The sequence below is a fragment of the Chiroxiphia lanceolata genome, chromosome 3 (assembly GCF_009829145.1).
Source record: "Chiroxiphia lanceolata isolate bChiLan1 chromosome 3, bChiLan1.pri, whole genome shotgun sequence".
NCBI lineage: Eukaryota > Metazoa > Chordata > Aves > Passeriformes > Pipridae > Chiroxiphia > Chiroxiphia lanceolata.
Window position 1 is genome coordinate 8,097,186 of NC_045639.1, and position 24,644 is coordinate 8,121,829.

At 43.9% G+C, this 24,644-nt stretch overlaps 1 protein-coding gene across 2 annotated transcripts; it reads left to right on the plus strand.

Moving 5' to 3' along the window:
- The first annotated feature begins 601 nt into the window (after nucleotides 1–601).
- SNX5 (sorting nexin 5) lies at nucleotides 602–20,000 on the plus strand. Of its 2 annotated transcripts, none has more exons than XM_032682581.1 (13): nucleotides 602–997; nucleotides 8,967–9,071; nucleotides 9,561–9,671; nucleotides 10,256–10,377; nucleotides 10,699–10,822; nucleotides 14,069–14,164; nucleotides 15,021–15,126; nucleotides 15,205–15,280; nucleotides 16,112–16,151; nucleotides 16,246–16,332; nucleotides 17,410–17,569; nucleotides 18,353–18,438; nucleotides 19,439–20,000. In XM_032682581.1, exons 1-13 carry the CDS (start codon nucleotides 965–967, stop codon nucleotides 19,484–19,486), a joined length of 1,194 nt encoding a protein of 397 aa, XP_032538472.1. In that variant the 5' UTR covers nucleotides 602–964; the 3' UTR covers nucleotides 19,487–20,000. The 2 variants fall into 2 exon arrangements, with proteins under 2 accessions (XP_032538472.1, XP_032538473.1); XM_032682582.1 differs by lacking the exon at nucleotides 602–997 and adding an exon at nucleotides 2,607–2,706.
- The last annotated feature ends 4,644 nt before the right edge of the window (nucleotides 20,001–24,644 follow it).

Below are 24,644 nucleotides of genomic sequence, written 5' to 3' on the forward strand. Positions count from 1 at the left end.
AACCTATCCAGGTTAAAAATACACCTCCCTCTTTTGGGACGTTTAAAGCATGGAGAGAGAAAATTTAGCAACCCAGTTTAAAGCACAAGCCCACAGAGCTACCCTGAAAAAAGTTCAAGCTTCATTCCCAGCTCAGCATTGGGAATGGAATTAGTGGGAAACAGGGCTGTAACACGACGTCAGCGTTTTTGGCGATCTGTGAGAGCTGGGCTAACATCGGTGACCACCAAGTGCTCTCTAGTAGATAGACAACGTTTCTACATGGGCACCAGGCGTCCGGAAACGCGACAGGGCCGGATAGCCCACTCTTGTGCAGGGCTTCTTCTCTCTGGACAAGAATTCCCGCTGAACGCGGGCATACCCACCTAGCCACGGCAGCCCGGCCATGCGGCCCCCTCGGTGACAGACCCGGAGGCAGGGCGAGCAGGGTTCACCCGCCAGGGGTGCACGGTGGGCCCGGCTCGCCTTCCTTTCACTCGCTCTCATGACCCCCCGGCCCAGCCCCAAGGCGCTCACGACCCACGGCCCCGCGTTACCTCAGACACACTTCCCGCCACCGCCGCGGGAAGCAGCACGCAGGCGCGCTCCGCCCGCCGCCGCCGCCGCGCTCACCGCGCACTGCGCCGCCCTCCGCCTCATGGGAATTGTAGTTCTCCTGCGCCCCCGGCCCCTTCCCCTTCGCTGGAGCACCTCGAAAACTGCGAGAGAGGCATGCCTGCTCTGTCTCGCTCTCTTTGGGTGTTATTTGAAAGGCTCTGAGGAAAACAACCCAAATCTCTAAATGCAAGGAAAAAAAATATAGCGTTTTGCCGCCATCTTGGATGAAGGCAAGCAGCACCCTGCCCTCACCCCAGATGGCGGCCACCCCGCGGGGGGTGTGGCGGCGGCGGCGGCTCCGCCTCGGGGTATATGACGAAACGGCGGCGGGGAGGAGGACGGACAGTGCTTGTTCGTGATCGGAGACATGGCTCTGCACGGCGGGGACGCGCAGGACAAGGTAGGCGGCCCGGCTGGGGCAGGCGGCGGGGGCGCAGCCGGGCTGGCCCCGCGGGGTGAGAGGGAGCTCCTCGCTCCCTTTGCCCCCGACAGCGCTGGGACAGTGACAGGTTTTTATTTCTGCTCCGTTTAGAGTTTGTTTTTTAAATATTAGTTACCTTAGTCGCACTAAGCTCTCCTGAGGGCAGGTGGTCAGGGTGCCCAGGGTGAACGTGGGGTGTAGCTCCTACAGGAAGAGGCCCAGGGGGAGATAAGGGGGTGGGGCAGGCTTAAAGCCGGAGTGGGAAGGAGGAGGATGGAGGGAAGGGTTGTGCAGCTGCCGTGAGGCGGTGCGGGCTGCACTTCTGGGCTGTGGCAGGAGCAGGATGACAGCCAGGGCTCTGGAGCTGCAGGAACGGGGCCTGGCAAGGAATACAGGAGCAGGACCTGCTCATGAGGACCTGTCTCTGGGCACTAGCGGCGAAGTGCTGTAGGCAATTGTGCTGCCGAGGGTTCAACTTGCTCTTTCTCAATAGGTCTGCTGCCTAGTGTGTCTGTGACCAGCCTTGCTGGTTATGTGCTCTAGGTCAGCTGTCACATCAGCTGCGGTGCCTCTTTCCCTTGGCTGTCACATCAGCAGCTGACTTAGTTTTCCTTTCTGTGTAGTAGTGTTCGAACCTTTAAGTGCCAAGGAGCCTTTAAAGCAGCGTGGGGTGTTACCTAATGTTCTAAGACTCTCAACTTCTCAGAGGAAATATAAGTTAAATACTAAAACAGAATCTTTGTGAATTAATGTGTATGTAATGTAGACAGTGATTGAAATTATTTCTCCTACTGGACAAGCTACCTGGCTTAATCTACCTAAACTACCTGATTTAATAACTATCCTCAACACACCTTGAATAGAAGGTAAGGCAGCCCTGTAACCGTCAGTGAATTGCCTATTTGCCTTTCATGTTGTTGCATCTTAATGTAGTTTTGCATTGTGATTAAGCTTAATTCACTTTCAGGAAGATGACTTTGTTTCAAACTGTTAGGTGTGCTTAAGTCTCTTCAGTCTGTGTTTTCTCCAGCTTGTTGGAACATATATATTAGCTGACTTGAGGGCTAGAAATACACCAGGCTTGTTTACCAGTTTAGTAACTTCCTGTAGATACTTTCTTTTCATGTCTTTCCCTTCCATATGAATCTTGTTTTGAAACAATGCTGACACAGTAGAACAGGCAAAAGTTTATAGAGCAAGTGTTTTCTAGTAGTTTGCTGTGAGCTGGCCAGTGCTTTAACTGTTTTCTGCTGCATGTGAAACTATTTGTATTAAAATGTCTGCACTTTGAGAATAGTGAGTGTGAATCTTTATAGTCTTGCAAGATCTGCAGGTGATGGGGTGGAGGGGAAGGTCAAATATCAACTCTCTTGCAGCAACTGGTAACTTTTGAGTGTTTATGTGCCTTTAACTTAGCAGGCAGGAATATTGGGGAGGGGAAAATGTTCCCATGGTGAGGGTTGGAGTAGCTTTAAACTCTGTCAGTGGACATATATTAACTAGTTTGTTTCAGGTTTTAGGGCTGTCTTGGGATTCTAGCAGCACGGGGGAGGATAGAAATACTCCTGTCTTGTCTGTTCCTGTTTAGGTAAAGAAACAGCAACAGGGAACTGGTATGTGGCCAGTAGATAAAGCCTGTGCCTGTAAAGAAAGCTTCGTTAGGTATTAACCTTGAATAGGAACCACTGGTAAGTGTAAACTAAAAACTGACCCTGAGGTGGCAAAGCAGCAGAGGATCAGGATATGTAGGAAGAGAAAGGCAGGGTAGGATAAGGGTGATTGGAAGTGCAGTGGGAAAGAAGGTGTAATCTGTCATGGGGGAGGAAAAGGCACTTCAGAATGTGAAACAAGTAGTGGGACTGCCAAGATAAACTTGAGTAAATACCCTGGTATTTCCTAACATTGGTGGCTTGATAGTATTTTAAGGCTTTGGTCTGCAGTTAAAATGTTCTAGATCAAAATACTGAGAGCAAGTATTGTAAGCCCTCCTTCTCAAAGCAGTCAGTGAAGACAAAATGTTGTGTCATAGCCTGAGACTTGCTGTTATAACTCACAAATGGTGATTCTCTGTGCTGGACAAATTATGCTACATGGTCTGAAGGAATGAGGGCATACTAGGTCTTGCCTATACTTAGCAAAACAACTGCTTCTGCATGCTGCTGGGCCCAAAATCAAATAGGGAGATGAACTGCTAGCAAGGTGAAAGGTACTGGATAAGGATAATGTACTGTCAAAGACATCCAACCTCCGTGAAGCTGGCCCAGCGGTTTGGGCTAATGGCACAAGTTCAAGTCCGTGGAAGGTGAAGCCAGTGTGGTGAGGCAGTATTTCTGAGGCTCCCGAAGGCCAGCTCTGGCCTCACTGCTGGAGGGCAGCAAAACAATCTTGTGGATGCTGACTGTGGCTTAGGAGTTTGCTGCCTTTGCACCATTTCCAGTTTAGTCTGCTGTGCTTTGTGTTACAGATGGCATATGGGCTAAGAGTGCTCAGCCACAAGCCATGCTCTACAGGCACACTACTGCAGCAGGGTGGATTTGGCCTGCATGGCCAAAGCTGTTGCTTGAACCCTCAAGCTGAGGAATCAGTGTGTTGGGTAGAGGTGTCCTATGTGCTGCTGGTGGATCAGGGTGAGCTAGCAAGGCTTTTGCTTGGAATAGTGGTCCTTGAAGTTTTATAAACATTACTCCCTCTGTGCTCTTCCTTCTGTAAGGAGGTGTATGACCACTTGGTTTCTGTAGAGAGTGATGCAGGGATCCTGCTGACAGGAGAGCTAAGTGATCAGGCACAGCCTGATTATTGCACAGCCAGAGGCAACAGGTGCTCTGCCTGCAGAGGCTGCCTTCTGCTTACTTGACAAGCATTGTACTTGGTGAGGAATGGCATTTCAGTGTGACTAAATTGAACTGTTGTTCCCCATTCATTGGTGCTTTAAGCAAAATAATGAAAACCTTTACATCACTGGAGTTCTGCAGTCCAAAGTCACAATGTGGGAAAGCATTTTTTATAGCATAAGTAGCAACATGAAGACTGGTTCAATTTTTCCTGGCTGTTTGCAACCCAGACTACTTCAGGACTGTTCAGCTCAATGTCAGAGATAAGAGCAAGCCTGTCATGAAGGCTGCAAAATCAAAACTTCACATACACTGTGAAGTGTTGTGTTGGCTCTTTACGCTGCATGTGTGCAGATGTCTTTTTAGTATCTTGACTGAAAGGAAACTTGAGGTACGTGTGCTGAATATGACTGAAATGTAGTTCCAGCAACCGATGCTGCTAATATCTGCTGGCCAGATACTCTGCAAGTCTGCTGGTTAACTCCTGGGTGTCGAAAAAGGCCCTCTGGAACTGATTGCTCTGTATAAACTGCCAGAAAACATCGTGATCTCTTAGTGCTCTCTGGAGAGCACTTAAACTCGATTAATTAAAAAGACTGTTCTGTAAAAAGTAATGAATTCTGGGTAGTGGCAGATGTAATTACTACTGAAATCTTGTTTGTGGGCTGTTGCTTGAATGATAGCAGGAGGTGATCAGTAAGGGGAGAGGGTTTTTGTAAGGTATCTGACAATAAGCAGAAAGCTCTGATGTGGGAGCCCTTGTGGAAGGGCTCCTTGCTCTTTTCAAGAGCCTGGCTATGTGGAAAATCCCTGGGTTCACCTGTCTTTGAGAACAAATACATATTCTTATTTCACTAACAGTCAGATGTTGTACGCAGTTGCTTGCAGTGGCAGATTCTTTTGTTAGAATGCAGAAGTAACATCGAGTCATCCAGAGCCGATGCTAAAACTGCAAAGGGTGTAATTTGAAAAGCAGCAGTTCAGGCCACTCAACAGAACTAAGTGGCTTCAGTGGCTGAGGGCATTTCCTTCCAGGGATGCCTGCAGGCATCAAGATGTGTTTGCATTTGGGTGAGGCCTGATCAGAAACTAAATGTCTGTTAAGTAGAAACCTGGGTAGCTGATGGTCCTCACTGAGTTGTACTTAAATGATGCAACTCTTTTTTGTTTGGTTGATTTTGGGGGTTGTTTGGTTTTTTGGTTGGGTTTTTGTGTGGTTTTATTTGTTTGGGTGTTGGGGGTTTTTGTTTTGTTTTGTTTCCCCCTCCCTAGCATCTCTAACCAATAGAAAAAAAGTAAGTGCTTTAAAACTCTCTCTGGATTGGGCAAGTAGTGCTCTCTGCTGTTTCCTGGACTTCTAGATCAGATGTTCATCGCTATGTCCTAATTAGTACCATAATATCTAGATTTAGTCTTCTGGTCCTGAAACCTAGAAATGTTAATAATCAGTATGATGACTGTATGTTCTTCTGGAGGGCTCTGCTTGATGTCTTGTTTTAATTTCCAGGTTAGACAGTTGTGGTGGACAGTATCTGTACTGAACAGGGAAAGTTTTTCTTGAATCCTCAAGAAAGCCCAGGGATCCTGAAACAGGTCACTAACAAGACTGAGCCTAGTAGTGGGAGATGTTGACTTCTGTAGTCACTACAAACCAGAAGTGGTTTCTGAGAAAGCGAAATGAAAGTGGGAATACTGTGCTGGGTTTGAGTGAATGTTTGTTTGCAGTCCAGCCCAGCTGTTTCCCCTCTGTGTGTTCTCTGTACCTCTTTGGTCATGTGCTGCAAGTAAGGAATAACCCCTTCCCAGTTGCTGAGCTTGGATTATAATTATAGCCCCCGGAGAGTGTGAAGTGACAGACTGGTTTCTGGTAGCTGGGGGGGGGAAACTTCAGTTCTCTTGCCCACTGCCTGGAGTGCAGGGAAGAAGCAATGACGTCCTACAATGACGCCTCTGGATACAAAGGACCTGCCAAACATGGTAGGCTAGAGAGCTAAGGTGGAGTGATATCCTGGGAAGGCCTTGTGGTAAAAAAACAAACCTGGGGCCTGTAGATGACAGTTTAATTCTCTGCATAGCCTTCATGTGACCATAAGCAAATTGGTTCTCATTCCTACTTGTAGGATGGGTGTAGGATAGATGATGGCAGGAAAGGTCCTGAATGCAAAGCTGTTAATGCTGCCGAAGTTGATGTTTACATTGATCAAGGGTTGGTGTGGAACATCTGCTTTAGGTGCTCACGGAGTTAGAGCTGTGGTGACAGGAGGGGGGCCTCTTGCTTTCTGTTCAGTGCAGAAGTGCTACTCCAGCACTTTTTGTAGGGAAACAAACACTCACTCCTCCTGAAGTCAGGCAGTGTGAATGGTTCCTTTGTAGTCTGAGCCTTTCGGCCCTGATTGTGTAATCCTAAAGGTCTCTGGCCTGGAATTAGGAGCACACAGGACCTTCACAGGACTAGAGTAGACCAGTGGTCTTATGATCCTCAACTTCACATAGCTCCGGGTTCTTTACTGAAGACCAACTCCTGAAGGGTAGAGGTCAATAATCCTGTGCCATCTTCATATATTTCAGACTGCAGTGGCCTTTAAGCCTGGGTTGTGTACATTTACAGCAGATGTTTAAGGCAGTAGAAGTACAAGACTTTTTTAGCAAGTGGCTTCGTGCTGTTCTGAGGGGCAGAATCCCACCAATGTATATAGGGGTGTTCTTGACCCTTGTCCTGTATTTGAGCTAGTCTCTCACTTTGGGCCCCATGTGTAGTACATATTGCTCTGGAGTGCATAGCTGAACACTGCTGCTGACTCCCAGTTGATTCTGTGTAAATAAGGCCCTGCTGTGAGCATAAACTCACCCGCAGCATTATTCCTGGAAATTGTTGAAGCTGCAGATTACGTGTTCTTGCCCCATTGTCTCTGCAGCTTGTGCAGAATGATGGGGAGACATGCCCATGGCATGTGAGCTGCTTTAATCTGACAAAGCAGTACCACCTTGTGTCCATACCTGTCCATCTCTTGTGTAGGCAACTACTAGGCATGGAAGGGTGTGCAGACAGCATCTAATCACAGGTTACCTTCTCCACAAGACAATAAGAAAGCTTGCAAATTCAGGACTGGCTGATTTGTGTAATCCTTTCCTTAGTTTAGCTGAGAGGAAACCGTTTCCTTTGGCTTATAATACTTTCCAAACTCAGCAGTTCATATTGTTAGCGCTGCTGATCCTGTTTGGACACTAAAGATAAGTAAGCAGAATGTAAAACACTGAGATCTGTATGTCGCTACTTTGCCTGCTGGTGTTATCTGGCTGGGAAACACTGACCAGCTTGCCTTTCATTCATTTGGCAACACACAGTGAACTGTGCTCCCAGTGAAATTAATGCCTGACTACCTGTCTTTCTTGTAGTGCTTTAACGGGGTGGCTTCTGCCCAAACCAGTGTGCTGTTTGGCCTGTGCCTTTCTAGAAAGTTTTAGAATTGCATGCCTGTATGGGAACATAATAGTCCGTCCCAAGGTGTGACTGTACTGTTGGAATCCCTGTAGAGTTTGGAGTCCCACCATGTCCATTTGGATGTGAGCAGTGCTTGGGACTGCTAGGAACTGTGTTCCAGGGCATGTTCTGTAAGCATGCTTCTTGCCAAGGCAGTACCCAGGATGGGCTAAAAGTCTCGTGTCCTACAGAAGTCAGAATGGAAATGTGCTGCATACAAAGTCATTCCATAGTCATAAGGTTTAAAAGGTTTATCTCATCTAATTCTAACTAACAGTGGGGATGCAACAGATAAGTCTTTCTAATGTGGCGGATGAGGGTACAGTGACTGGGATATCCCTCATTTACACATGGCAGTCTGATCATAGAGAGTAGCAGTAACCATCGGGGGCAGGCTGGATAGAGGCAAATGCACGCTGGCCTAGCAGCTGTGTCCTCTGCAGGCAGCCAGAGAGAATTGTTATCTACCAGATCTGGGCTGCAGATGGCCAGCCTAGGGGGGGAGGGAGTTTCCAGAGCCTTTTGGAAGCAAAGCTTTACCTTATAAAGGGCAACCTATGAACAGTTCTTAGCAGCTTTACAGAGGCTTAAGGCAACATTCAAGCAATCTGTGATATGACAGGATTGCTCAGATGCTGTCTGCCATTTTTTTGTGGGCTTTGGTGTTGTGTGCACTAGTGTGCTGCAGAGTGGTGCAACATCAGTCATGGTCCAGTTCTCCAGCTTGCTTTTCTGGGAAGGCCTTCAGAATTGTCTCCAAAGGATAACCTCAGGATTCATCCTGACTCTGACGGACACTCTTCAGCAAGCTTCCTGTGTTGTGACCTTGATCTCTGGTTGTTTCTCCCTTATACAGAAAACAAGAATGATTTGTTAGACTGCAGCCCTTAAGGGAGGGCCTCTTAGAAGACAGGCTTCATATGTAAGCTAGAGGGTCCTCAACTGAAAAGGCTATTCCACTGCTCTGGAAGTTTCAGTATAGTTGAAATTATGTTCTGGGTCTAGGCTGTTGGAATGAAGAAATAAACCCCCAAAGGAAGATGCTGGCTCAGTTTAAGGCCTGTTTGAAGCACTGGGAAGGCAAGTCAGATCTTTATTGAACCAGGTGGGCTCTGAGGTCTCCTGTAAATGGTACCTCACATGGCAAGCTCAGAAACCTCAATAGCTCTCTGATCTAAGGGTGAGGAAAGAGATCATAAGGCTACACTCTTAAGAGCTAATGTTCTACAATCCTGTGGAGGCACAGGATAATGAAGAGAACTATTAGGGTTGTTGCTGTCTTTTGAATGACATAATAGGCTTTGGCTTGGTGGGCTCCAAGTAAACAAGTTGGAGAAGTACTGGAAGGAGGATGTTGTTTTCAAGAAGAGACTTCCCAAATACCTCTAGTGTGAACTCCAATAATCATTTCTTCAGACTTTAGGCGAACAAGCCCTTTTCTTTCCTGTGCTTGGAAGGGAAGGCTTGTTACAGTGATGTGCAGGTAGTGTCAAGTTCGTCATGCTTGGCCATATGTGCTGTTTCTGAAGGCGGTGGTGTAGTGCAGAGTGGTTCTTATTGACAGCTGATGATCAGTCTAGCTTCATTAAGCCTACCTGATGCTTGACCAAGGCTTATACTGTGAATTCTGTTGCAGCTGAGGTCTGTATCTGTAGACCTGAATATTGATCCTTCTCTCCAAATTGATATCCCTGATGCCCTAAGTGAAAAGGACAGAGTGAAGTTCACTGTGCATACTAAGGTAAGGTCGTGGGGAAAAAGAGGTTATGCAAGTAATATGTGTATTTGCAGTACACCTACCTGTAAAGATGGCAATGAAGGAAATCTAATTAGGTGGAGATTTTCCACTTAAAGGTGGCTTGAAGGTATGTATATATAAAACTTCAGATTTCCTAAGACTTGAACGCTCTAAACAGAGACAAGGTTAGCTGATTATTAAGTTGGCTTTGCTAAGGAATCCTAGCTAGACACCAGAAGGCTGTGCATAAGAAAGCAGCTACTGGGAAATGTCACAAAATAAACTGCATTAATGCTGTTTCACAACAGTGCCTTTTATCTAACAGTCTGCTTAGTGGTACCGCTCTCGGCTCTGGAATGAGTGCCAGCTCAGCTAAAAGGAGTTGGGCAAGGCTCTTACTAGGCAGAATAGCTTCCTTTTGGAAATGGACAGAGCTGTTTCTAAAAGCACTGATTTACAAAACAGTAGGGGCTTGTCTATCTTCTCTCCCAGACTACACTGCCAGCTTTTCAAAGCCCTGAGTTTTCAGTTACACGGCAGCATGAAGACTTTGTGTGGTTGCATGATACGCTCACTGAAACTGAAGAGTATGCAGGTCTCATTGTAAGTACTTCCTAAAAAATGTAATTCTAACTGAAAAACTATAGCAATCTAAAGTGCATACTAGTAAAGGTGTGAAATATGTTTTATCAATGCTAGTAGTGTGTCATGGCCTGGGTATTCCCTATGCTTCCTGTTGCCTTAATTCCCAAACAACTTGAGTGGTGTGGCATTTATGTTAACTTTGCATATAGCTTGGAGCAGCAAAAAAGACTTGATACTCCGAGAGTCCCTGGCTCCATGGTGTTATTAATATCTACCTGAAGATGACAGTGAAATAATCTATTAAATATGGTCTCTCCTTCCTATCATGATTCTTTAGGAGGCCATGTGGGCCACAGAAGATGGCTGGCTATGGGGTGGATTATAGAGGCTGTTCTTCTGGGTTGGTTTCCCTCCTGGGGCAGGGATAGCACAGAACTGGGAGGGGCAAACAGGCTGTCAACACGCTCTAGAATTCCTGGTTCATGCACTCTTTACCACACTTTTCCATGATGAGGCAAAAGAGCCTCCTTCCAGAGAAGGCTAGAAGTAATTTTGGAAAACTGTATTTGCTAGTATCTATCACTAACCATTTCCTTGGCTAGATACCTCCAGCACCTTCAAAGCCTGACTTTGATGGTCCCAGAGAGAAGATGCAGAAGCTAGGAGAAGGAGAAGTGTCTATGACAAAAGAAGAATTTGCCAAAATGAAGCAAGAACTAGAAGCGTAAGTAAAATGACTTTACTGCCAAAAGCTGCACTTAGAGAAGCCTCCTAGGAGAGCGACTTTATTTTATTTGGTAATAACTGATCTTGAGTTTGACTGATTTGAAGAGTGTCTTGAAAATCCTGGAGCTGAGGACTTGACAAAAGTTTCTTTCAAACTAGAAAACTTCCTGGCTAAAGAGATTGAAAATAGCTTCACTATCACTAGCTAGCTATTTCAGAAGCCTGCTGTCAAATATTTTCACTGGATAACTTAAAGTAATTCTTTGTATATTGAAGAAGGCAGTACAAGAGAGGATCTCAATCTGTTCTTTCCTTTCAGTGAATACCTTGCTGTCTTCAAGAAGACTGTATCGTCACATGAAATTTTCCTTCAGCGGATTTCTTCTCATCCTGTGCTCAGCAAAGATCGCAATTTTCATGTTTTCCTGGAGTATGACCAGGATGTAAGACTTCTTTATTTTTTCCTCTCTGCTTTCCAAGTGAGGCAAATTGTTAGGAGTGCTGTTGGTTTTTTCTGGGCACAGTCAAAATGTTATGTGAATCTATATGCAGCATCAACAAGTAGATATTGTAAGATATCTACTTCTGTGAGATGAAAGGATGAAAGCCTGACCTTTAGACCTTTTTCTGTTATAAATCTCAGTGTTTATAAATCCTTGTCAAATTGGTTAGGAAGCCAACTTTGCATGCCTTTATCTTGGGAACAACCAGCAGGTTCAGGTGTACCTGTGCTGTGCTGTGTTGCATAGTCCTAAAATTGAAGAATGGAGGTATATTAAAGTTAGTCCTGCATCTGTTTTATCACACCTAATTATGAGTGCTAGATGCTGATCCAAGATGTTTGTCCTGGTTTTGGCTGGGACAGACTTAATTTTCTTGTGGTAGCAGTGAGGGAGAGCAAGAAAGGGGCTGGGGCTGGGGGAGGTTCCATGTGGGGCACCTAGGTTGTATTCCATACCACCCACATCATTACTGGGGGGTGAAAGTGTAAAGGATTCTCGCTTCTATGAAAAAAGGGGGCATTCGCTTGCGGCTGGTAGCAAAAAGGGCCATGTGGAGGGTCCATGGCCATTTTCATCTGTCTTGGGCCTCACAGGGCCTTGGTCAGTGAACATCTTGTTTGTATGTAAATTACCCTCTTTTTGCATACCTTTTGTTATTAACATTGTAATGATGATCTTGGTGATCATCAGAAATTGGCCTGAAGGTGAAAATTTCAGACTATCATCAGAAGAGGAAGAGAAGCAGGTGACACTTGCTGAGGAGGCCCCACCATATAGTCAGCTACCCAAAAATGAAAAGTGGCGCGCTCTCTTCACTGATGGTTCCTGCCGTATCATAGGGACAAATAGAAAATGGAAAGCTGCCATATGGAGTCCTATGCAGTGAGTCACAGAAGCTATCAAGGGACATGGTGGATTGAGTCAGGTTGCAGAGCTGAAAGGTGTCCAGCTAGCTTTAGATATCGCTGAAGGAGAGAAATGGCCAACACTCTACACTGACTCATGGATGGTAGCAAATGCTCTCGGGGAATGGCTAGACCAATGGAAAAAGACCAATTGGCAGAACAGAGGTAAATCCATCTGGGCTGCTGAATTGCGACAAGACTTTGCTGCCTGGGTAGCGAAGTTGACTGTGAAAGCCCATCATGTAGATGCACATATACCTGAGAGTCAGGTTGCTGAGGAGCATTGCAATAATGGTCAGGTAGATCAAGCTGCCAAGATTAAAGTGTCTCAGGTAGATCTGGGCTAGCAACACGAGGGTGAATTATTTCTGGTGCAGTGGGCCTGTGTTGCCTCAGGTCATCAAGGGAGAGATGCAACATACAGATGTGCTCATGATTGAGGGGTGGACTTAACCATGGACACTACCTCCTAGGTTATCCGTAACTGTGAAACATGTGCTGCCATCAAGTGGGTCAAGCCCCTGTGGTATGGGGGACAATGGTTGAAATATAAATATGAGAAGGCCTGGCAGATCAATTACATTACTCTCCCGCAAACCTACCAAGGCAAGTGCTATGTTCTTACAATGGTGGAAACAGCCACTGGATTGTTGGAGACTTACCCTGTGCCTTACACCACTGCCTGTAGCACCGTCTCCGGCCTTGAAAAGCAAGTCCTGTAGCAGCATGGCACCCTGGAAAGAATATAGTCAGACAATGGGACTCATTTCAAAAACAACCTCATAGATACCTGGGACAGAGAACATGATATTGAGTGGGTATATCATATTCCCTATCATACACTAGCCTCTGGGAAAGTTGAAGGGTACAGTGGACTGTTAAAAACCACATTGAAAGCAATAGGTGGTGGAACCTTCAAACATTGGGATCTACATTTAGCAGGGGCCACCTGGTTAGTTAGCACCTGAGGCTCCACCGGTCGAGCTGGCTCTGCCCAATCAGAACTGCTATGTACTGTATCAAGAGATAAAGTCCTTGTGGTGCATATGAGAAATGTGTTAGGGAAGACAGCTTGGATTAGTCCTGCCTCAAGCAAGGGCTTGTATTTGCTCAAGGACTTGGATGCACTTGGTGGATAATGCGGAGAGACAGGGAAACACTATGTGTACCTGAAGGGGATTTGATTTTTGTGGAAGAACCACCTATAATGTTGAATTGTATATGTTATATTGGTTACTGAATAACAGTGCCACTGTGTGCCATTACCTACCATGGACAATGAGGATGGACTGGCCCCAGTACACCAGTTGGGAGCTCATGATGCAGCTTACAACCAGCTGACAACACACCAGCTCTCCTGACCTGGAAGACAAATAGGATAGATAGAACCCACAGTCATGGACTAAATGAACTCAACAGACATTTTGTGGGGATGGCCATTGACTATGGGAATAATATCTGTGCTTGACTATGTTTATATATGTGTATGTAGTTGGAAGGTGTCAGATCTGGGCATGACATAGATGTATAGAATAAGGGGTGGATGATGTCCTGGTTTAGGCTAGGAGAGAGTTAATTTTCTTGTGGTAGCAGTGGGGGAGAGCAGGGAAGGGGCTGGGCTGGTGGAGGTCTGCATGGGGCACCTAGGTTGTATTCTATACATCCATATCATTGCTGGGGGGTGAAAGTAAGGGATTCTCACTTTTGTGGAAAAAGGGGCATTGGCTTGGGGTTGGTAGAAAAAGGGGGCCGTGTGGAGGGTCTGTGGCCATTTCTGTCTGTCTTGGGCCATGCGGAGCCTCAGTCAGGGAGCATCTTGTTGGTATATAAATCTTTTTGTGTATCTTTTGTTATTGATATAGTTACTGTTACTATTTGTTATTTCACTGCTGCTTTTCAAGTAAATTTGTCCTATCTCAACTCAAAAAATCTCTGGTTTTTATCTCCCTCTCGCCAGGAGAGGTACTGGGGGGCAGAAGGGGAGCATCTTGACTGGGATTTAATTTTCTAGCTGGTTTTTAAAACCAGCACAATATGTAAGGAGGAACCAAGCTGTTTTTGGGAATGAGAACAAATCAGTGGCACAGGATAATTTAACTTCTTCTAACCAATCTGTTTGTTACCTGTTACATTCGTTATGCTGTTACTGTGGAGGACTTGGAAATCAATCTGCTCTGATATATACTAGGTGTAAATGATGTTATTACATTTCAAGAGTCAAAATAGTTACTTTTTCACCACTGGGGATGACTTTAAAGATGTTTTTGCCTCTCTGTTGCAGCTGAGTGTTCGGAGGAAAAACACTAAAGAGATGTTTGGTGGCTTTTTAAAAAGTGTAGTAAAGAGTGCTGATGAGGTCCTTTTCTCTGGAGTCAAGGTAAGGTTGTTGGTTAACCTCTTCCAGTCTTGATTGTTTTGTGCTTTCTGCTCCGGGGAAGTTCCTCGTGTCTGCTTCAGGCTTGATGTGCATGAGGCTCAGTTACTAATGTCGACCTACCTTGTTACTGCTGTCCTAGCCTGTATTAATTTTGACTTCTGTAAAAATAAGACATTGGAGCTACAGGCTGTTAAATTTCAGTGTATACTTCAGGTTTCTGGTGGATGCAAAAGAGTTGCCTTAACACCTGATTCTGCTGGGGAGGAAGGAATTACACCTTCAGCAAACATGCTTGTGGCTTTTGTCTACTTTGGAGCTCTGAATTTATGTGTTTCTGCTTGCACTAGACAAGATCAAATGCTAAAAACTGTAACTGGTCCAGGTTCAGCTTATTCTGTCACATTGCCATGGTAGCTCTTCCCAATAGGCTTGCTGTCCTAAACACAATGTCACGAAATGTTACAATATGTGTCATATTTGATGTGGATGTGAAGCAAGCTTGTAAACTGTTTACTCCTGAGCTGCTGTGTTGCAGCAGGCCTAGGAAATAAAATTCCAACTGTTGGTAGCCCTGAGGGCTGTCTGATAGTAACTTACTGGTTGCTTCAGACAGTCTGCATCAGTGAATACTTGAGTGTCAACTTCATTTTCACCACACAGTGTAAAAGAAACTTGCCAAAATGGCTTGGTGTGTTAAACCCTTTTCTCAGGATCTTACCTTGAACTCAGTTTTTCAATAGCCATTTGGTGGGCCTGTGCTCAGGTCCAGGCTATGGTTGTTTCTTTGGCCCTTCCCAAAATAGGGAAAAGTTTGTATTCTGCAGGAACTAATTTAACAGGTCATACTCTTTTTCAGGAAGTAGAAGATTTTTTTGAGCAAGAGAAGACTTTTCTTGTGAACTACTACAACAGAATCAAGGACGCATGTGCAAAAGCAGATAAGATGACAAGATCTCATAAAAGTGAATTTTTTCAAAGATCTTTGAGAAATCATGCAGTTTTGCTGATTTCAGCCTGAAAACCTTGTCTTGTTCTTGCAGATGTTGCAGATGATTATATTTATACTTCAGCTTGCTTGAACAGCCTGGCATTGGAAGAACCTACAGCTATCAAAAAGTAAGTAATTCAAACTGTTCATAAACATATCCTGAGTCTGGGAATACCAAGTTTCTTCTGTAAAATCCAGAGGATTGAGTCATAACTGGTTTGAGTTTCTTGAATTGCAGGCAAGCAGCATTAAAACTTTCCTCTAGCACTCCTGGTGCAGCAAACCTAATGTTATCAATTGCAACTTAACTAGTTGATCTCTTGCCAGTTGTGCCCTGGAGCGGAATTGTGCTGGTTGTCAAAGCTTCTTCTTAGCAGAAATTTCCTTCCATTTTTTCAGGTCATAAACTCCCAGAGACTATTGGAGAAAGGATTTATGCATGTGTGTTCTGATGTGCTGTTAAATATAACCACAGCTTACACTAAGTCTACTATCTTCTAGACCTTTGCAGTTCCAGCATAGTAGGGATTTTTTTAAGCTGTAGAAACCTAGTTACCTTTTCTGAGGTGAATTCCACCTTTCAACTTTGCTGTCAATTTACCAAGACCTTGTTTAAAACAGAGTGTATAGCTGAAGAAACAAGCTGGTTCATCTCTCTTGGAGGATAGCAGCAAGGAAATTCTCCACAAGACCTTTATGCTCTGAAGATTAGCATTGTTACTTTAAATGATGTCTAGCTGCTCAGCTGTTAGGCTGGAATCCAGCACATTGAACCTTTTGTCCAGGCCTTTGCCTAGACCTAAATTCTTTTCAAACACTTGTCTGGATCTGTATGCAGGAGAAAACTCCAGCCTTCAGCTTTTTGGTCTCCTGACAGTTGATCCTGGCATTTTTCAGACTAAGAAGTATCTAAGCCTTACTTATGCTTTTTTTTTTTTTTTTTCCCTCCCCCTACTTAGGTACTTGTTGAAAGTTGCAGAGCTCTTTGAGAAACTCAGGGTAAGGAAAACTTTGGCAGGGGGTGGGGTAGGGGGAAAGAATATGTATGTTGCTGTTACCTGTTCCATACCAACTATTTTTATTTCTTCTGCAGAAGGTAGAGAGCAGAGTTTCATCTGATGAAGACTTAAAGCTTTCTGAACTGTTGAGATACTACATGCTCAATATAGAAGCTGCTAAGGTGAGAACAGTTTTCTTTTTGAAGCTGTTTTGTTATAGGCATCATGACTCACGCATGATATTCTTTGTGCTTTAAGAAGACAGGAAGACGAGCCATTGTTTTGCCTAAGAAACCTGACACTCTTGAACCACAGCAGAATATAGAAACTATATATTATCTGGAGTCCAGCCACTTACAGGAGATCTTGACCCAGTTTTTGTAGTGGAAGAGCTCTTAAATTTCTGTGAGTTAGAGCAAACTGAATTTAAGTCTGCAGCAGCATTCTTTCCCATCCCCTGCCTGAATACTCATGGACTTGTCATAAAATCAATGATGACTAATTAGTACTTGGGATGTGCTTCAGGATTTTTAAAGTACCTTAGCACAAATATGCTGTAACATGTGAAGGCTGTTGGAACCTGGACTTCCAAGAGCGCTTTGGTAGATTGATTAACTGCAAAAGCCTTGCCAGCAACTCTTTTCTAATCAATACTTCATTTGACATGGGGGTGTCTATGCTGAAAAAAGTTATCCAGGTATAACTTGGGCTTCTTCATCTAGTGTCTTACCTTTAATGTCAGAAATCCTAGAACATTCACTACAGGCTCCCACCGTGTGGTGTACTGTTATTTAGATATCAAGACTACACTGCTGCTAGATTAGAAAGGAATTGACTCAGACCTGTACTACGTCTCATGTCTAGGTTAGTATAGAGCTTCAGTCACACTGTCAGGTCTCCAACAAATTAAATGTCTACCGGAAGTAGACTGAGGGAATTCAGAAAATGCTGTTCCTCCTTAGTGGGGTAACTCACCTTGTAGCCAGATAAACTACTTTGAGGGGAAAAAACTATGCCTACAGTAGCCATCAGAATTCCTTGACTAAGGCATAAGTGACTGTCCTGAAAATTTAGTACTACACTGGTGAAAGGCATAGCAATAGGCTATGCCAAGAGTGTGGCAGGCAGTAATAGCTTATTGAAGGAAGCAGAATCTGGTGCTGAAAGAAATGAAACCTCTTGCTGCTAAAGTAGTTGTAACCTCAGTTTGGGAAGTATTCCTCTTAAGGCTTTGGTGTGCTATTTCTATCTACATTCAGGATCTTCTATACAGACGAACAAGGGCTCTTGTTGACTATGAAAACTCGAACAAAGCTCTAGATAAAGCCAGACTAAAGAGCAAGGATGTCGGGCTGGCCGAGGCACATCAACAGGATTGTTGTCAGAAGTTTGAAAAGATTTCAGAATCTGCAAAACAAGGTAAAACAGGCGTTGCTGTATTTATGCTTAAAAGGAGATCTTAGTGCAGTCTGGGTCTCCATCTGACCTTCAACTGCTGCAGGCTTCTGAACACTCTCCTGAAACAAGTAGTACAATGCAGGGCAGTATAGATGCCTGTAAAACTAAAACAGCTAAACATTTTTTAAAACCATTCTCTTTAGCAGAGCAGTGTCAGTACTAGACCAGCCTTATTTATAAGCCCCTAGTATTTGCTTTCTAGGTTGAACTCCTGATTTCGGCCTCCACCTGAAGGTAACTACTCAGGCTTCTAATTGTCTCAGTCAGAACTGTGCAAACAGGCTTTTGCTCTGTCCCAGTATAACTGAGTGACTTATACAGAGTTTCAAACATTGATTCTTCGTAGAAGAATATATATATATATATATATATATATATATATATATATATGGACAATATAAACCAGAGGAAATGTGCTTTCATGGCACACGTGCTCTTCCTTCAGTGTATTTGGCTTTTAAATGCTCTGTGTTCTCACAGAGCTTGTGTGGCTTATTACTGTTTTACTCCAGTTGTCTTCCTACAAAGCTTTTCTCTCTTAGGCTGCCTGTTTCCTCACCAAGATGTTGGTGTCATGAGATGAATGAATCTCTGTCTAGAAAACAGCAGGACTAACTCTTGAACCTCTTTTTTCTTTTGTCAAATACTGTAACTAGAGCTGCATAACAGAACTCATGAAACATAAGGGGCATTACTGAAACTTGTCACATTTTCTATACGTCTTACCTATGTTCTTCTCTACAGAACTGATGAGCTTCAAGCAGAAGAGAATAGCAGCATTCCGCAAAAACTTAATTGAAATGGCAGAACTGGAAATAAAACATGCAAAGGTGTGTTCTATTTGGAATTTAACAGGCATAGGTTCAGAGAAGTAAGTACTGCGTAACTTGGACGATTTGCTGGGTTCCCTTTAAAACTAGGAAGTGTGAAATAGAACAGCTAGGCTCTTCAGCTGAGATCTTAAGAGGAGAAGCTGTAGGCATAGTGTGTACAAAGTGCATAGAAAGAACAAATGCTGACAGTTTTATCTGTCCCATGCAGAAAGTCTGCATTCCAGCTGTCACTCCTAGGACACTAGCCTACCGCAGTAAGTGAGAAGTCTCAGTTTTGCTGGTAGTACACAACAGATCACCTGACTTCCCATCAGGTAACCTCTGTGGGTTTGACTGTATCTGGAGGCAGCTGCTGCTTCCAGTGCTCCTGAGTGCTGTGAGAGCACATCCTGTAGCTTGTGATCCAGCTGTCAATCATTCTCACTTTGGCTTGTCACTGAAAGGGGACACTGGCTTTGTAGTAGCCTCTATTAAGCTTCACTGAGCAGGCTTGAAGGTTGCTGCAGGGACCACAGCTTAATCTAGGAAAGTATACACGAGTTATGGGGTTTGTTAACTTAGTGTAGGGAACAAAGCAGGAAGAGGTAACTGTGCATCCTCAGCTTCTTTTGAAGAACGAAAGTCTAATGTCTCACTCCCTAAGAGTACTGGACTTTACCACAGGTAGCTACTTCAGTGCTGAACTGGAATGTGACACCAACGACTTGACGTTACTGCTCAGTTTGGCCCACTTTAAAAGCTTACTGCTGCCTCTTGCCCCTCTCCTTATAACTGAGTCATGGTTGAAGGCCTGCAGGAAGAGGTAGATTGCAAACTATCATCTGGTTTTGGTTTTTTTACTGCTTGAACACTTGTCTTTGCAGTAGAAGATCTTTAGCATTGGCACAGGCTACAGAATCCTGGGATGGACCTGCTATTTTGGAAGCATCTTCATTGTGAAAGGCAGGATTTAAATTATTAATTTTACTCATCTGAAACTAATTCTCTTCCTTTCCAGAATAATGTTTCTCTCCTGCAAAGCTGTATTGACTTGTTCAAGAGCTAAGGCGCCTTATTCTGAAAATGTGACAAAAGCATCAATTGCACTCAATGGCCAGGGGCAACTTATTGGCTTGATTTCATTAGCTTAAAATAAATATTGTCACTGAGATTCTGTTTGACTAATACTTAAATATGTTGATAGCAATACATTGACTTTATAAATGAGAGCTGAATTATGTATGAATTGTCTGGATGTAGCTAACATCCTGTTGGCTGATAACTCAAAATGAGTCAAATATAAGAAATTAATTTGCTGTTGACTGACTTCATCTAGCAGAAAAAGTGTACTGTGAACTTTTTTTTTGTTTGTTTTGGGTCATTATCTGCCTCTTCATGGCCCTAATATATTTGAAACTTGCAAATGGAAGTGACTTAAGTGTAGTAATTTTATAAAGTAAATATCTTAACATTCCACTTCCCAGACAGATTTCTACTACAATATATTTTGAATTTCTATAACTGCATTCACTATTTGTACACTTGGGTAATACAGCAAATAAAGATGTCTGATACAACAAGCCGTTGTTGTATGGCAAGAATTTGTGTGGGATCTAAAATGACAAAACAGGCTTCAGACACAGAACTACCAGAAATTGCTCATCAATTGGAGCTCTTCAGATAACTAGAGATAAATATTTGACACAATAGGATTGTTCTTAGAATGAATGTTGACATGAAATGTGTGGACTTCCAGTAATGTTGCTGTTTGAGTGGGTGTCTGTAGCTTTTACTTCCAGTATGCTGCACGTGAGGAAACCAAGCCTTTCAAAAGCACTGATACATATAGATAGCTTGAACTCCTTCACATTGACAAAAGATGAAGTATCGTATAGTAGTCTTTACACCTCCTGCTAGCACCAGGAGGCTGTTTAAAACTTCAGGGCTTCTGGAAGCACAGCCTTAGACAGTCCTCCATAAGATAAATCTCTTGAAATGTTGCATGGCCAAATGGGTGCACACTGCCATAGCAGAGGCAGCTCAGGCTGTAAGCCCCAGGGTCATCTTTTGACAGTTTACTATCATTTGCATATGTGGATATAGGTCAGTGAGTCATATCCTTCTAAAGGCAACTTCTTGAGTTACATGAGTGTCTCAGCCTTGCTTAGTTTCATGTGAAAATAGGCTCTGTACCTGTGCTCTGGGCAGACTGCCTGAAGCAGCTTCAACCAGAGAAGCTCTGAGAATGGGCACCTCAGTGGCAGTATCTAAGGATTGTTCAATAGTTTACTTTCCTCTGACCTGTTGCTTTTTCTTCTTGGTATCCCATGAAAACTGAGCAGCTCTTACCACCCACACCATCCTGCAGAGGTCTAGCAGAAAAATGTCTGAAATGTCTCCTTTTACCTTTGTTTGGCAGACACAGTTTCAACTTGTGGTTGCTTGCCATAAACACTTTGCTTGTGCATATGTGACCTCCATATAGCTGATAGCTGACAGATCTCTTATAAGCTCCTAGCCACTTGTCTTGGAGCAATTACTGGACCCAAACCGAACGATTTATGCTGGCAAAACTTTGGCTTTCCTAAAGAGGCATGCTGTGCCTCACACTCTCACTTCTGACTGCTTCACCCTATGCTCCAGCTGTGCCAGGATAAATTTCTCCTAGCGTGCTGTAACTGTTTGGAGTCATGGTTGCTTCATGTCCTCTTGTATTTACTGCCTATGCTTATGCTGTTTTTCAGTAAAATACTGGTCTATACTGGGTCTTTCTGAACCAGCTCCAGTAGCTGGGTGATCTTTGTGAATCAGTCAGTAGCCTATGCACCTAACTGTCTTCAACTTAAGAAGCTGAGCTCTTAGTTTATCCTAAACTACTTCAACTTGGTTCAAAGGCTTTTCTTACTTCTCCCAGAGAAAGGCTGCAACTGGTTTTGACATGGCAAGCAATACTTTGTCCTTACTCCAGAAGCAGTCTGGGCTTCATGTTGGGCTTCATGCACTGCCATTAACTGTGTTTGAAGCTGAGACACCCTTTTTCTCTTTCAAATATCCTTTTAGAGCTTTTTCACGAGATGTTTGTTTTTGTGTGGTTTGCACTCTAAATTCTTGACATATCTCAATTAGAGCATTAGTCTGAACAGATTGAAAATATGTAAAATACTTTGGATGTAATTGGCTTTATACTGATGTTGTAGTTATTGTAGTTATAGGTAATTTACAATAACTGCAAGAAACGGTAGCTATAAAGCAGTCTGTGACAATACTACTGTTGCTCTGAAGGAAGCTGTTATGTGTCAGCTATTGCTAGCAGAGTGCATTGCAGTGACCTTCAGTGTGTTGATTTGGAAAATAAGTCAGCACAGGTCACACTTCTGGAGGCCAGTGGGTGGCAGGCTGCAACAGTCACTGGTAACCTACTCTCGACATTTACCCTCAGACCAAGTTGTAAGGTAGTCCTGGAAAGGGTGCTGCATATGTGTTTCTTACCTGGTAGATGGACATATGTTGATACGTAAGAGAAATTAGCTGCCTATGTGGGCAGTCTGCTCACAGGAAAGGACAGAAATCTTCCTTTAACTAATGTAATATCACTGGACCTGACTTTTCTTATAGCAGGGCCTTGAATAAAGCCTTAGCAGAACAAAAATCAACATGGGCAGATCAGTGTGATAAGACAGATTATCGTCAATATGAAAGTAAGTTTTTTTAGAAATGTTGCTGAGACTTAATTTAAAAGGCTGGTTGGGGTGGATGAGAGCAGAGTTTCATAGATGTCCCAAACAAAGGCTGACTAGTGTACATTTACTGATCCCATCTCTAAAGCAGCATACCTTTACAAGCTTGTTGCTCTAATTTATGGGTTGCAAATTGGCTTTTGAGAACAGGCATAAGCCTTGCTGCTCTGGTGGTAACTGATGTGAAGAGCCACACACCACAGATGTCAATTCTTCTTCCTCTGTTTGAATGAGATCAGAAGAAAATCTACTGTTTGGTCTAGGTTATTAAGGTTTGTTTGACATCCATCAATGATGTTGGTGATGAAGGCAGATGCTGCTACTGCCTAGAGCTCAGCATGCCATGTCCTGCAGCACTAGTGCTTGTTTTAGTTCTATGCAATCCCTTCCAGCCATGTTCCCTCCAATAAGTAGCAGGTCTCTGCGAAGTCAGCTTGCCTTGCCTGAAATGGGCTAGGAGTTCTCCCAGTAGCAGCACAGAAGGTACAAACCTCCATCCTGGAGACAAGAAGATATAATCTTTAACGCAGCTGGTAGCAGAGGTGCATCCCCCTACACTTTGGTGCTTGAGGCCTGTTTTACAGGAAATGGCATAGAGAAACTGCCCTCCAAAGGAGAATGCTCCTGCTGGCATGCAGCTGCTGGGCTGTAGAGGGTACTAGAGCATACTGTGCTCCCTTCTCCACAGGATGAGTTTGGAGTCTAGCTTTTTCTCTTCCATCTTGGGGAGGAGGAAGTACTTTTTGTCCTCCCAACAGAAGCATGGATCCTGAGGAATCACTTCTGTGCTCAGCATTAGAGAGTAAGGAGATGATTTGTGTCTCTGGACAGCAGTAGCATATATCTACTTTCAGAGAGGCAGTGATGACTGTTGTGATGGTTCAGACAAGACAGGCTAGAACCGAGCTGCAGGTATCTGGCTGCCTGTCTCCAGCGGAGCAGAGCTAGCAGTTAAGATGGGTGCAAAGTAGTAGATCTGGGTTGCAGTGCAAACCCAGGAGAGAGTAGCAGCATGATAGCTGGATGCAGAAGGCTGCAGTCTTGGTTTGATGCTTGTAGGGGGTCAGGTGTACTAAAACAAGAGCATTTTTGGGGTGAGTGAAACAGGTGTTGATTGTACTTAGGGAGTTGGTAGTATCTGGATATTGAAAAATTGCAGATGGGAAACCAACCCGATCACATAAGAGAGGCTCATAAATGTGTTCTGTTGCACAAAACTGTGATTCCAGGTGGTGGAATAAAACAGGTTTGTAGCCATAGAAAGGGAATGATTAAGGATTGAGTGCACTTCAATAAAGAACTGGTCTGCCCTGCTTTATGAAAGTACTTGGTTTTAGGAAGACACATCCCTGATGCAAGACAAAACAAAGAACATTTTGTGTGCCTTTGAGATACAGAAAGCCTGGAAGAGCTGTGGGCATGTACTGTTTATGCTAGTTGCTGCTTGGTCTGTGCTTCCCACAGTGTTTTTGCAGCTAAGACTGGCTTTACAAGCCTCAGAAACTCTGCTAGCACTCTGGCCAGACTGGGGGCAGAAATTCAGCTGCCATCCAAATAATCATTGGGATGATTATGAATGTTTTAATTAGAAATTCACATGACTAGTTGTTTGGGGGGGTTTCTTTATTTGTTTTTGGTTTTCACATGCTCCCAATTTATTCTGCTCCTCTCCATTCCACCCTGTTTCTTTTGGACTGCACACTCTGTAGGGGAGCTCTCATCTGAGGCCCTGCCTTGTGCTATGCTTCTGATAACAAATGTGAATTTCTCAAAACATGGAGTTGGGAAAGTTCTGTCAGCAGGTATTGATAGTTTCTCATTTGCCGTCTCCTTTGAAAGATTGGGAGAAACTGCTTCTTTATGCTGTGAAGCAGAGAGCTCTGCAGAATTCCTATTCTTGGATGTAATTTTCAGTACTTTCCTGCACTCCTTGCACTTGATGCCATGGCTGAGAGCACAGTTACAAGTTATTTTAATTTGTACTCCTAAACACCTGCATTTGTACTCCTAAACACTTGGTGGGGTATCTGAAATGGATTTGAAATATGTCCATTTGCAGCTCACTAGTCACTAGTGAAGGAGTGCAGGCACTGGTGATTCATTTTAATCCCTCAGATTGTTGCCTGGCTCCATCTTTGGACCTGTAGCTCACTGTTTCCCAAAAATTATGGTTCATCTGCTACCAAAATGCTGTCCAGTGGCTGAATTATGGTGTAGGCTCAGCCTTGCTTTTTACTTTATAATATTACAAAGCCAATGAGAAGGCCCAGCTGAGATCAGAGTTCAGCTCAGCTGGGTTTATGTGCTTGCATTCTTAAGGTAATCCCTGACAGGAGTGCTTTGCAACTTAAATAGACAAGTAGGAACAGTGTCTCTTTTACAGGGGAGGGGATTCAGGTAGTGTGTGGAAAAGGTGACTTGCCTGTCATTCCACAGGGAGTTTTTCTCAGAGCCGGGAATTTAAGTTTAATCTGAAATTCCACTCCA

Excerpts from the sequence above, each read along its gene's own strand:
- SNX5 (XM_032682581.1), top strand. The coding sequence starts at position 965 with ATGGCTCTGCACGGCGGGGACGCGCAGGACAAG. Across the intron at positions 15,281-16,111 it reads GAACCTACAGCTATCAAAAA|GTACTTGTTGAAAGTTGCAG; the intron begins GTAAGTAATTCA and ends CCCCCTACTTAG. Across the intron at positions 16,333-17,409 it reads TCAATATAGAAGCTGCTAAG|GATCTTCTATACAGACGAAC; the intron begins GTGAGAACAGTT and ends ATCTACATTCAG.